This window comes from Apium graveolens, unplaced genomic scaffold (genome assembly GCF_009905375.1).
Source record: "Apium graveolens cultivar Ventura unplaced genomic scaffold, ASM990537v1 ctg1461, whole genome shotgun sequence".
NCBI lineage: Eukaryota > Viridiplantae > Streptophyta > Magnoliopsida > Apiales > Apiaceae > Apium > Apium graveolens.
In genome coordinates, this window is record NW_027417248.1 from 18,489 (window position 1) to 30,032 (window position 11,544).

An 11,544-nucleotide genomic window follows, 5' to 3' on the forward strand; every position below is an offset into this window, starting at 1 on the left:
ATCACTCCTATGACTGTAAATATAAATCCACCAATGAAAATCCTAAGAATGATATCAGTGAAGAAGGCCATTGTTTATGCAAATAAAGATGACCCGTGACTCAATGATAAAAAGAGGTATGCATGTTTATATAGTGGTGTAAGGCCGGCTGTAGTTTCAACTGTAATCTGAAAGTACACCTTGTTGGGTGCTTTTTAATGTCGAACATTGATGATAATATCAGAGTGTTTTGAGTTTTCATTTCTAATTCTACATACAATATAAACAAGGACTCTGAACAAGTCAGTGGCTATCGTTCAATATTCATCACAGATCCATGTCTGTTTCCTCATGTCTGTTTCCTCATGTCCATATCATACAGGACAAGGGGTACAAGTACTCCTTTGACCGCTGTACGTACGTTTACCTGAGAAAGGTTAACAGGAGAACACCTCTCCACGAAACTCATAACTCTGCACCTAAATTAAAACCCATTACATTTAACATTTTTAAATAGTTCTAATTGAAATAATATTAATGGTTTCTCTGTGATATAATGATTTTAAAGCCCAGTTATGACAACGCAACTTTGGTCAAAGTTGAGGTGTATGAATGCAACATGAGGCACAAATGCAATTGCTTAGATCAACTCCAATGGTTGGCACCATTCAAAAGTGTCAACTTCATCATTTAATCAAAAATATTATATTTTAAAAAAACACTCCAATTGTTGACACCTCGAGATGTCAACTTCATTAATTCAATAAAAAATATTTAATAAAAATATATATTATAGAAATAATATTTTATGAACAATTGGGACTATAAATGAAGTTGGCACCCTATTTTATGGGATGCCAATTTTGACACCCAAAGTTGGCACCCCATGCCATCTCATTTGACACCCCAATAATATCCGTCAACTCTAATAACGTGCTAACAAGGGTTTCAAGTCAAGTCATGCCGCATGATGACATGGCACCCCTCTTTACACCTTCCATTAGAATTGCTCTTAGGTCTCTAATAGTAGTGCTGTAAAAGATCAAGTCAAGGTTAACAACCTTACATCTGAACAAGACAAGTTAACCAAAAAAAATCCAGTGGATTGTCCGAGCTACAATATCAACATTGGTGAACCTGCTTCGAAACAGAATCAAGACAATTTGTTTATATGGGCAACAGTGTTGGTATGTAAATTTTAACTTGTCAGTTGTCACCAACATGCCGCACATTATCCTTGTATTCTCCACATTGCATCATCATACATTCAGGAACTATTGATCACACCACCTCTTGCCTGCAAATATATTAGATAATCCTATTGAAATTGTCATTCTACCTTATGTCTCCCTAATGGTCGAATAACAGATTTTATTGTGTAATTTCAACCAAATTCATTTCAGGCAATTACAAAAAACAAAGTTCTCGGCGTTCTAACTTTTCTTACGACTCTTATCTGTTAAGGTATGACAAGTACTCGGGGCATGTTTGGGCGTCATTTGTACACTTCAGTTGGCCCAAAAGCCCGTTCATCTTTTGTCTGGCCTGTTTGGCAAAAGTTGAGATGGTCATTTCATTCAGCTTTTCGTTCTCATTTCTTTGGCAACCCATTCCTTCATCTCCATCTCCTCCGTTACTCACTTCACCAACCTAATGCCGTTAGCTCTCTTCTTTTCCTCCTTCCAATATTGTCATGGAAATCTCATTTATATTTCTCAATTCAAATAAACTCCTTTTCTATTCTGATTTCGGATCCTCTATACCCTCCCGTTTCCCTAGCATGTCCCCTAATTTTCGATAGGTCAATTTAATTATAAACATATTTTGGGCCGATGAAATGTAAAAAATTTACCAATAAAAAAATAGTAATAATATACTTATCCCTTACATGACATTTTCCACTTTAAGTCATAAGTTACTTTTAGAAATGCCCCAAATGGAGCCTCAATGATGTGATAGAAGTTCCTTGTTAAAAAACTAAAATAGATAAACAAAAGGGGCTTAATAAATAGATAAACCAAAGCACAAAAAATAGATGAATCAGAGAAATGTTACTAGAGATAGATAAACCGAAGTAAAAAAAATAAACTGGAATTGTTAAAAAAAAAAACCAAGAATGTACTATAGTTCCATCATCTAATCTCTGACGAGATAAATGTTATGTACTAGAAAATTCACCATTACACTCTTGAAATCGTCCTGCTATAGAAAATATTTACATACAATGACACATTATACCTGAAAGATTGTTGTAAAAGGCAGTGGTTTACTGGTTTTGTTAACAAGAAGTCAAGTGTAGTTGTAAGATTTGGCTCAGATTGTATTTGTGAGAAATAATACAAATGTTGGACATGGGCGACTGCAGATCTATATTTTGTTCTTCAAGTATTCCTATCTAGTATCAAGTCAGAAACAAAAAACACCTCTTTCATAATTTTCCAACCAACGTCATCTATGGTCTTTCAATATCTTGACCAAATCTTGTCAGTAGTCGTGTATTAAAGGTTAGTTTACCTACAAAAGTGAATGTTACCAAGTCATCTACCCCTGCACATAGACAAAGCAAAATCAGTCTGAACAGTACATATTTAATTTTAGCAATAATAAACTTTAGAGAACTAGGAATTAAGTAGCATATTATGCTACAAGAAACCATGTTACCTGTACTCTAATTTTGCTGAATACTGGTGAGATCTATCTACGTTTAAATTGAGATGCTGATTCTTTATGATGGCTATACTTCCTTTTAGAGTCGGGCAAATTGCTGTCACTGCAACTACCTTCTACCAGGTTATCATGCACGTCAGAAAACTCTTTTGACCAGGAATTCAAGGGGATTACATAACTATCATCCTTCGACTTCTTCTTCAGTTCCTCCAGCCGCTTGACATTTTCGGATATCTGATGGAATTTTTCATTTATCTTTGAAAATCCTCTCTCAACTGGCTCTACGACATGCGACACTGTGTACTTCATGTCATCAACGATCTAAGGAACATATGAAAATACCAGTTATTGACCAGAAGAAAGAGTTGTATTAAAGAAACAGATCTACAGATAAACAATCAAAAAAAGTTCACGGTTCCGAATATTACAATTTCACTACTGCCAACGACAACATCACGAACACTCTGCCGGAAATTCAAACGCTTTTCTCCATCAGCATGGCGACCTAAGTGTACTCTAGTATATCTTTCACAGTCTCGAACTTCCTCTGGGTCTGGATCTGTTCCAAGAGATGCATAGTCAGACATCACAGCAACATTACGCACACATCTCTCTCCGCGCTTGTATGGTATAGCTGGAAAAACATAAAGGTGTACTATAGCAGAAACACCCATCTGTCAACATTTTCAATTCAGATGTCAATAAAAACAGATATACTGTTTAAAATACAAGATCAAGAGTGTAAATTTTTTTATATGCATATACCTTGTGTTATAAACTACTTATCAACCAGTAAACATAAGAAGAGGAAAATATCAAGACAGGTAAAAGGAGAATTATGCTTCCAGTACTTTATTGAAATTCCATAGAGGATAATTAATTAATGAGTAAATATTGGCATACACCCTTTAACACTACCAAAACACTCTCACAATTTTAGGAGTAATTAACTACCTCCTTTTAAAATTCTCTCTCCAGTTTAGTTTAAAAAATTGTGGTAGTGCTTTAGTAGTGTTTAAGCCTTAAGGGTGTACGCCAACATCAACTCTAAATTAATTATCCAAGACTTTCCAGCAACTAGGTGGGATTATCCAAGACTTTTGAGTAGCTTGGTAACTCCAAGTACCACGATTGGGTTTACAGATCACCTACAAATGAATACATCCTTACCCCCTCCTTTCTTGCCCTCAACCTATTCCATAATACTCTACTGCACCTCAGACTATTGCCCATTTCCTAACAGAATATAAATAACATTTACCTTACTACCCTTTTAGCGGCATAGTGTGTCCGTCATCATAACAGAGAATATAAATGTTCCATTTGATTTCATTCAACTTGGCGTATTGCATGGTTAAATATATTGGGAAGAGTGACCTTAACAAAAAATCATGATCCCCAAAGATAACAACAGAGTTTCTTTTATTAAGAGCAGATATTATTGTACTGAATGGTCATTAAATAGGCAGCACATAAACCACCACCACTTGGGCACTTTTAACAGCGGTGTAAAGATTCTAAAACATGTCAAAAAATAGCATAGTACATATGTTTTTAACAAAAACTATCAGAGTACTCATTCCACATTGATATCAATATATTATAAAGTTGGGATTACTCTCAATGTACTAATCAATTAGATATATTAAGAGGGATGGGGGGCTACTGAAAAAATTATAAAAACAATCGAAGTTGAACAGTTTCTTAAATCTCTTCAGACCTATAATTATTATTGATGTCGTCGTTGTTTCGATCATCATATAAGCAGCAGGATTTGTGAACTATTCTAGGAATGAAATTCTATTCATCAGTTCTCATCTAATCATTTGGTTTGCCCTTGCAACTCTGCACCTGTTTCTCACAGCTACACACATTACAACCTCACCATTACCCTAGTCTCTCAGCTGCACACATCACAACCTCACCGTTACCGTCATTATCACAGCCCTCATGTCATTAGATACATAATATACATGGAAGACGTTTAAAGTGTTCCTTAAGTGTAAGTTTTGAAGTAGTTGTACATGCCAATATACAACTATAAATCAGATTAAATTACACAGCGGTGTCCTAACTAAAGACACCCCGAAGTTTAGTATATAACTTTCTGTCTTTCCAAGTCAATGGCTAACCTTAGTTCCAACTTTTAAAATAATGGCTGCTTTATATAATTTCATTAACTCATTAGCGAAAAAACTATATTTGACTATTTGTATATCTTTGGGTCAACAAAATTTAAATATCTTTAACCCAGATTTCAACCCACCTGGTTTAAGTCAGGTTTAGAACTATAAGTCTATTATTATTATTATTGAAACCTTGACGATACATATCTGAGGTACATATATATAATACCGTCCTCTTCTTTATCTACCTAATTGGATGTTTTGATTACAGGTTCTTCAACATCCCTATTCTTTTCTGTTCTGGTTTTGCGGTAACTAGCTTGGTAGTTTTTGAGGTGAAATCTGAGTATTAATTTGTCATATTTGCAAGTTCTGATGAAGTACTTTATTTGTGATGAACAAAATCCATTAGATGATCTATGTTTCATACCTCTATGCAGATTATATAATCTTGTATACGCATTTTTAATTCCTTCGCCAAGGACCCTCTGAAGGCTCCCATGGAGAAAAGAAATGCAACAGCTATGCCTTGCCACCATGTCAAAAATACTATGGACTTGAATGTGAGAAACTTGGCCAAAGGCTTAATTGGTGCCAATTTATCTTTAATGACAGAATAAAATTGTACGAGGCAATACAATGCCCAAGTCTGACTGAAATTTAGAACAACTGCCAAGTATGGATATCTGCAATCAAACCACAAGATTATGCACAAATGAATTACGGCAGATTTTTCTAAAGACATCATTGGAACAAAAGCAGATGCCTCCAACTTAGGACTGCTGCATTTAAACATAAATCCAATATATAGAGGGAGGAAGAGAGAATCTTACGCGTAACCCCACTCAAATTTCCCTTCACCATAAACACCAAAAAACTGAGTGATCATTGCTACTAGCGCACATATCAGCTTCAAAATCATCTGAATAGATGAAAAGATGTTCAATGGACAATGTCTGTGATATGAAGCTGAGAATACCTATAGATATATTATAATAAAACAGGAGCACATACATATTGAACAATGCCAACTTTCACAGCTTGATAAAAGTCGGCACCAAGATGCCAGTCCTTCAACAAGCAATTGAGAGGGAAGGGATGTTCTACAATTCCATAAGAATATGATTCTTCCAAAAGAGGCATGCTAGAGGTGATTATGCTTTGACTTTCCATATATTTAATTGTACTATCCTCACCACCTTTAAGTAAATCACATTGTCAAAAACAAGAGTTGATGTACTACAGGGGACCATTATAAATAACAATAATTAAAATTAAAAACCAGAATCAGGATCAAACACAATTTTCCATCATGAGAAAAAACACAAAAAGATCCCCCTTTGCTATAGACACCCCACAAATGCTCCAACCTTATAATAATGCAGACATTTGTGATACAGGGAACATCTACAGAAACCTAGTGCACAATTGCACATCTTAATCACCATCATACATATTGAGAAACGATAGAAAAGTCTATCCTGTAGGGTAAGCCTAATCAGAAAAATGTGAAAGGAAAAAAACTGGTAACTTTCAGATTAATTCATATATACCCTTCCTAAAGAATGAGCCATCGATAATGGACCCGAGTCAGTTGTTTAAAAACACGACCACCCCTATCAATTTTCTCATCAAGGAACTGAAGGCTTTCATTGATGTCAAGTTAGTTTTCACCAAACATGTACAAGAATTTTAGAGAATGCATCAATCTAAATACTGACCAATAGTTAATTAATTACATAAGTAGGATAGAGAATTACTAAATCTTTATATGAAAATAGCAGCTTCCAAAAGTAGGCATTTAAAGTAAAGAAGAGACCATGCCAAGTGTTATTGCATGCACATACCTAAGCAGGCTATCAGATATCTCTCGAAGCAGTACAATGCAAAAGCTTCATAGCAGTCCCTGATAATCTCACAGTTAAATGCAGCATCTGAATTCAATAGTGATAGAAACTGTAGCAGAAAAGAAATAATAATTAATCACGATGCAAATAAGTTCAGTCAATAAATTGATCTACAGGCCTTGGCCACGACACAACAATGTACTACAGCTACATGGTAATACAGGGCATCTCAGTCACATCAGGTACTTGAGAACAAATAACACCCTAATGATAAAGAAAATGATACCATCCAAAATCAACAAATTTAGGATCATGAAGGTAGCTCGTATACTTTAGCAACTAGGATGTAAAACAACATTTTGCATTGTTGTCTATATAGAGTACATCAGGTAATTTTCCAGGAAATGCATAGTAATTACAAAAACATAACGGATGCTATGATTTTATTAGTGACAGTTCTGAACTTCAAACTAATTGCTACAAGATCACCTAAATATTTTCTACAACTATTGTCATCACGCTGCAATCCTGTCACAAGGTCCAAACTAGAGGTTATAGCTCACATTATAGTGATATACAATGCCAAAACTTTCGATGATCATAGCTAGGCAGAAATATCATTGTTAAAATATACATACTCTATTGATGTATTTTTTTAATAGTTGTGTAGCTTGGTACATAATTTTAGTAAGTCTTGTTGACTATAATATACTGGGGAATAAGAATTATAGAAAACTTTAATTTTTATTAGTAAACTGTTGAATTATATTTAATGTAAGAGCTTAGAGTATATAATTATCATTGTTATCACGAAGACGACTAGTCAACAACTAGTCAGCGACTAGTCGACACGAAGGTACTCAGGCGCCGAGAGTCTCCAAGCCCGACTTGTCGTCGACTAGTTGACGTGAAGGTCACCCAAGAGTCTCGTAGCCCGACTTGGGGCCTTTCATAATTGTGATGTACCACGCTTATTTTGAACTAAGTATTCTACTACTTTTGATCTAAATTATAAAACTAACGTGTTCAAATATATTATATATTAAATCTAGTAATTATACGTATAATGAACACTTTGTCGACTTTTTACGACTAGTCGGACGACTTGTCGACTAGTCTTCACGAAGGTACTAAGGCGTCAAGGGTCGACTTGGCGCCGTGATAACCTTGATAATTATATGTTCCGGTGTATATAATTATATGTTCTACATGTGCTTCTAGGAGCTATTAAATATGTAGGGTACATATAACAAGCCCAATTGTTTGGCTCCTTACCCATTAGGTTTTTATAAGGTGTTCTATTCTCTATACATGTCATGTAATCCCCACATTTTATAAAAGACTTCACCAGTGAAATATTGAATTGAATTTGAGTCTCTTCGTTCATGGGTTGCAATCCATTATTTATTCTCACTTCAGTGATTGAGTAACCCTTAGGATGTAATGGATTTTCTATGATTATTCAACCAGATTTATCTTTACTATAGTCTTTGTCACATAAACCATCGTTCTTATATTAAGTTAAGCTATAAATGGATTTAAATATATAAATATTTACATATTCCCTAGCAATGAGGCATCAACATACCGATTCTACTGCATATACCGGAACCATCAGAATGAGTCCAATCATAAACTTCTGCTCCTGAAATCAAATTTTAGCTTCCTCGAATCAGTCCCATTAAAAACAAGCAAAAGGCAAACACGAAACTCAACACAATTTTAAGCAGAAGAATACGAACGAGATCAAACCTCAGGCTGATTGTAAGCTGCCAAATGCTCAAAAACAAGATACATAGACAAAACAAGTGCAACAGCTACAAAAACGCCAGCGCTTCCGACGGTCCAATTGTAAATCGAACTATGCTCTCCACTCAAACTAACCGTCCATAACGCCTCGGGAATCCGTGACGATTCAACCAAAGTGACAATAAAACATAAAGACAACACAATTCCTCCCCATTCCATCACCAAAACCACTAAAAACACACTAAACTCAATCAAATTCAATCATCCATACGCAACCTTGGAAAAAACTAAAACAATCAAAAAACATGGAATTACCTGGAGAAGCTACTAAATCACACCTACTTGACCTTCAATTGTAGTTACAAGACTTGTGATCACGAAACTTAGGGTTTTAAAATATGAGTATTCGCCCTAATGTCGAAGTGATTGAGCGTGAGTTGCAATGAATTGAGAATAAAACCCTAGAAAACATAATAAAAAGTGAATTAAAAGGGAGATTGTACATAAATTGATGAGAAATCGTATTAGAAAAAGTTACCTTGGGAAAGGCAGGCAGGAGATTGAGAGTGTGTGTGATATGATAAGTTTTGTGTGGAGATTTGGATTGGGGGGGGTTAGATTTCGTGCAAAGTCGTCCAAGTGTTTTCTCCTTTTCGATGATTATGGAAGGCGGTGTGGTTTATAACTTTGTTCAATGCTCTTCATCATTATAACATCCACACACTAAACAAATTTTTATTTAAAATTTGATTTTAATTACCTTTAAAATAGAATAGAAATAATAATAATAATATACATGGTATTTTAATGATGAAATTAGTAGAAATTTTAATAAAGTTATGTAATTATATATGCACTCGGGCTTTGTTAGAATTAGTAATCTTTTAATAAAATTATATAATTATCACCATTAAAAATTCTTCTTTATAATCACCTATATTTAGATGAGTAGAAAAATAGGTTCTAACTAGCGTAAAAACCCCGTGCGAGACACATACCGGTTTATATATGAAATAATTTCATATATATATATATATATTTCATAATTGGAAAATGATAAAAAAAATTACTTTATTTTATACTTTAAAGTATTTCATAACTTATAGGGAATAAAATAAATCATGAGTATTAATTTAATATCGCATTAATTATATCATAATTAGGCTGACAGCTAGGCGCGGTTGGAGGGCCTAAAACCCTGAATATTAATTAATTTCGTAATTAATTAATAAAGGATAAATCAGCTATTAAGATGAGTCCTAGAGAGGGCATAAATCCTTGTAGATTAGCCTCTAAGGGACCTAATAGGATAAGGAATCAGTTTCCTACTTCCTAGGACTCCAAATTCCATTCTAATTCTGAGACTTGTCCACCAAGTCTCCTAGATCTAGTCCAATTCAAGGACTCTCAACACCTATATAAGGGGTCTTACCCCCACAAATCAGAACTACGTTTTTGGCTTAATTCTCTAACTCACAGAAATACGTAGGCATCTCGTAAAAGCAGAGTTAAGCTACGAAACACGAGAACACCCATTAAAGGCCTTGAGCTCCCGAATCTTAGTAATAAATACACCAGTTAATATACCCTAAGTTATTATCCATAACATTTGGCGTCATCTGTGGGAAGCATAACAACAACCATGGCGAGAACACGGAGTGGAAACAGCACCCCTAAAGGAACACCAGTTGGGACGACCCAAACGATTTCGTCAACGGTGGAGATACCTCCGCATTCGACTTATACCGCCACCCAAGGAGGAGCCCAGGTAGGGGCAACTGAACCTCAGCCACAAGGGATGATTCCCCCGGCTCCTCAAGGGACGAATTCCCAACTTCAACAGCTACATACACTTGTGAATTATCGACCCGTTGGGTATGAGTATTCAACTATTGTGATCACTAACCCCCCCCATGGGATGCCCCTTTACCCCGAGGTTGGAGGAAGTGGACATGCCAATCAGAGTGAAGCACAAGGGCAGACGTCCCAATATATACGTGGTTTGGCTCATATCCCAGAGGATCAAGAATTTTCTGGTCCTTACACTGATAGAGACTACGAATATTCGGATGATGATGTGGCCCCAAGAAGGAGGCGTGCTGGTAAAGAGCCAATTCCTGATGATAACCAGCGCCCTAGGAGCACCCGAGGGACAAATCCCCAAGAAGTGCAGGAGAGAATCAGGGCTCACGAGGCTGAGATTCAAAGGCTGAAGCACGACTTGGAGGTGCATCAGACCTCCAGACCCCCACTACCTCCAAGGGGGAGAAATCCTCCTCCAATCATAGATCCTGATGGTCCACTACAGAGAAGGACTGTTGTCCCAAGGGCTGATCCAAGCAATCTTCTTCTCCTAGGAGATCCTGATGATCCTACTCCACCATTCACTGAAGAAATAATGAATGCCCATATCTCAAGGAAGTTCAAAATGCCCACCATCAAAGCTTATGATGGCACTAGAGATCCCGCTACCCATGTCAGGACGTTCTCTGATGCAGTGTTGTTGCAGCCCGTGAACGACGCTATTAAGTGTCGGGCCTTTCCTCAAACCCTGTCGGGAATGGCTCAAATATGGTATAGCCGTTTGCCTCCGAATTCTATTGGGTCTTTCAGAGAGTTAAGTCAGGCTTTTATTAAGCAGTTCATCAGTGGGAGAGTGCATGAGAAAAGCTCAGCATCCCTCATGAGCATTGTGCAAGGAGCAAAAGAGTCCTTGAGAGACTATCTGAATCGTTTCACCAAAGAAGCCTTGAAGGTCCTGGATCTTGATGACAAGGTGACTATGATAATATTGCAGCAGGGAACTAGGGACGAGTTCTTCAAGATGTCGTTGGCCAAGCGCCCTCCTGAAAGCATATTACAGCTCCAAGATAGGGCCGAGAAGTATATCAAAGTAGAGGAAAGTATGAGGAAAGCAGTTATAACACCCTCCAAATCCGGGGTATAGATTTGGGGCATTATTAACAACAATTACCAACTATACCTGCACAAGCGGAATATTAATATAATAATTACCCCGAACTATCACTACTCAGGATCTTTTAAGGGTTGAGGTTGGAAACAAGAATCATGCACTACACTTTATTACAAACCCAACTAAATAAAACCTGTTTCAAGAACTCTCTTTATTACAAAACTTTATTCTATCTACAGTTTCACGCACTTTTATTACAAAA

The 11,544-nt window shown here is 36.2% G+C and overlaps 1 protein-coding gene across 3 annotated transcripts; it reads right to left on the reverse strand.

Annotated features, from left to right (window-relative positions):
* Positions 1 to 2,017: 2,017 nt before the first annotated feature.
* LOC141699890 (protein LAZ1 homolog 1) lies at positions 2,018 to 9,063 on the reverse strand. 3 transcript variants are annotated; one of them, XM_074503696.1, is made up of 11 exons: positions 8,907 to 9,063; positions 8,684 to 8,829; positions 8,372 to 8,598; positions 8,208 to 8,264; positions 6,620 to 6,728; positions 5,787 to 5,971; positions 5,606 to 5,694; positions 5,203 to 5,458; positions 3,075 to 3,320; positions 2,641 to 2,967; positions 2,018 to 2,526 (listed from the first exon to the last, which is right to left on the reverse strand). In XM_074503696.1, exons 3-10 carry the CDS (start codon positions 8,585 to 8,587, stop codon positions 2,674 to 2,676), a joined length of 1,452 nt encoding a protein of 483 aa, XP_074359797.1. In that variant the 5' UTR covers positions 8,588 to 8,598; positions 8,684 to 8,829; positions 8,907 to 9,063; the 3' UTR covers positions 2,018 to 2,526; positions 2,641 to 2,673. The 3 variants fall into 3 exon arrangements, 2 of the variants coding, with proteins under 2 accessions (XP_074359797.1, XP_074359798.1); XM_074503697.1 differs by having other exon boundaries at positions 8,684 to 8,779; positions 8,907 to 9,054; XR_012566142.1 differs by lacking the exon at positions 2,018 to 2,526 and having other exon boundaries at positions 2,829 to 2,967; positions 3,075 to 3,205.
* Positions 9,064 to 11,544: the final 2,481 nt, after the last annotated feature.

Bases quoted from the DNA above. Each gene is read 5' to 3' on its own strand.
- LOC141699890 (XM_074503696.1), bottom strand. From the start codon at position 8,587: ATGGAATGGGGAGGAATTGTGTTGTCTTTATGTTTTATTGTCACTTTG. The intron at 6,729-8,207 runs GTATGTTGATGC...TTTCTGCTACAG, and splicing joins CGGTATATGCAGTAGAATCG to TTTCTATCACTATTGAATTC. The intron at 5,972-6,619 runs GTATGTGCATGC...ATTTACTTAAAG, and splicing joins ATATCTGATAGCCTGCTTAG to GTGGTGAGGATAGTACAATT.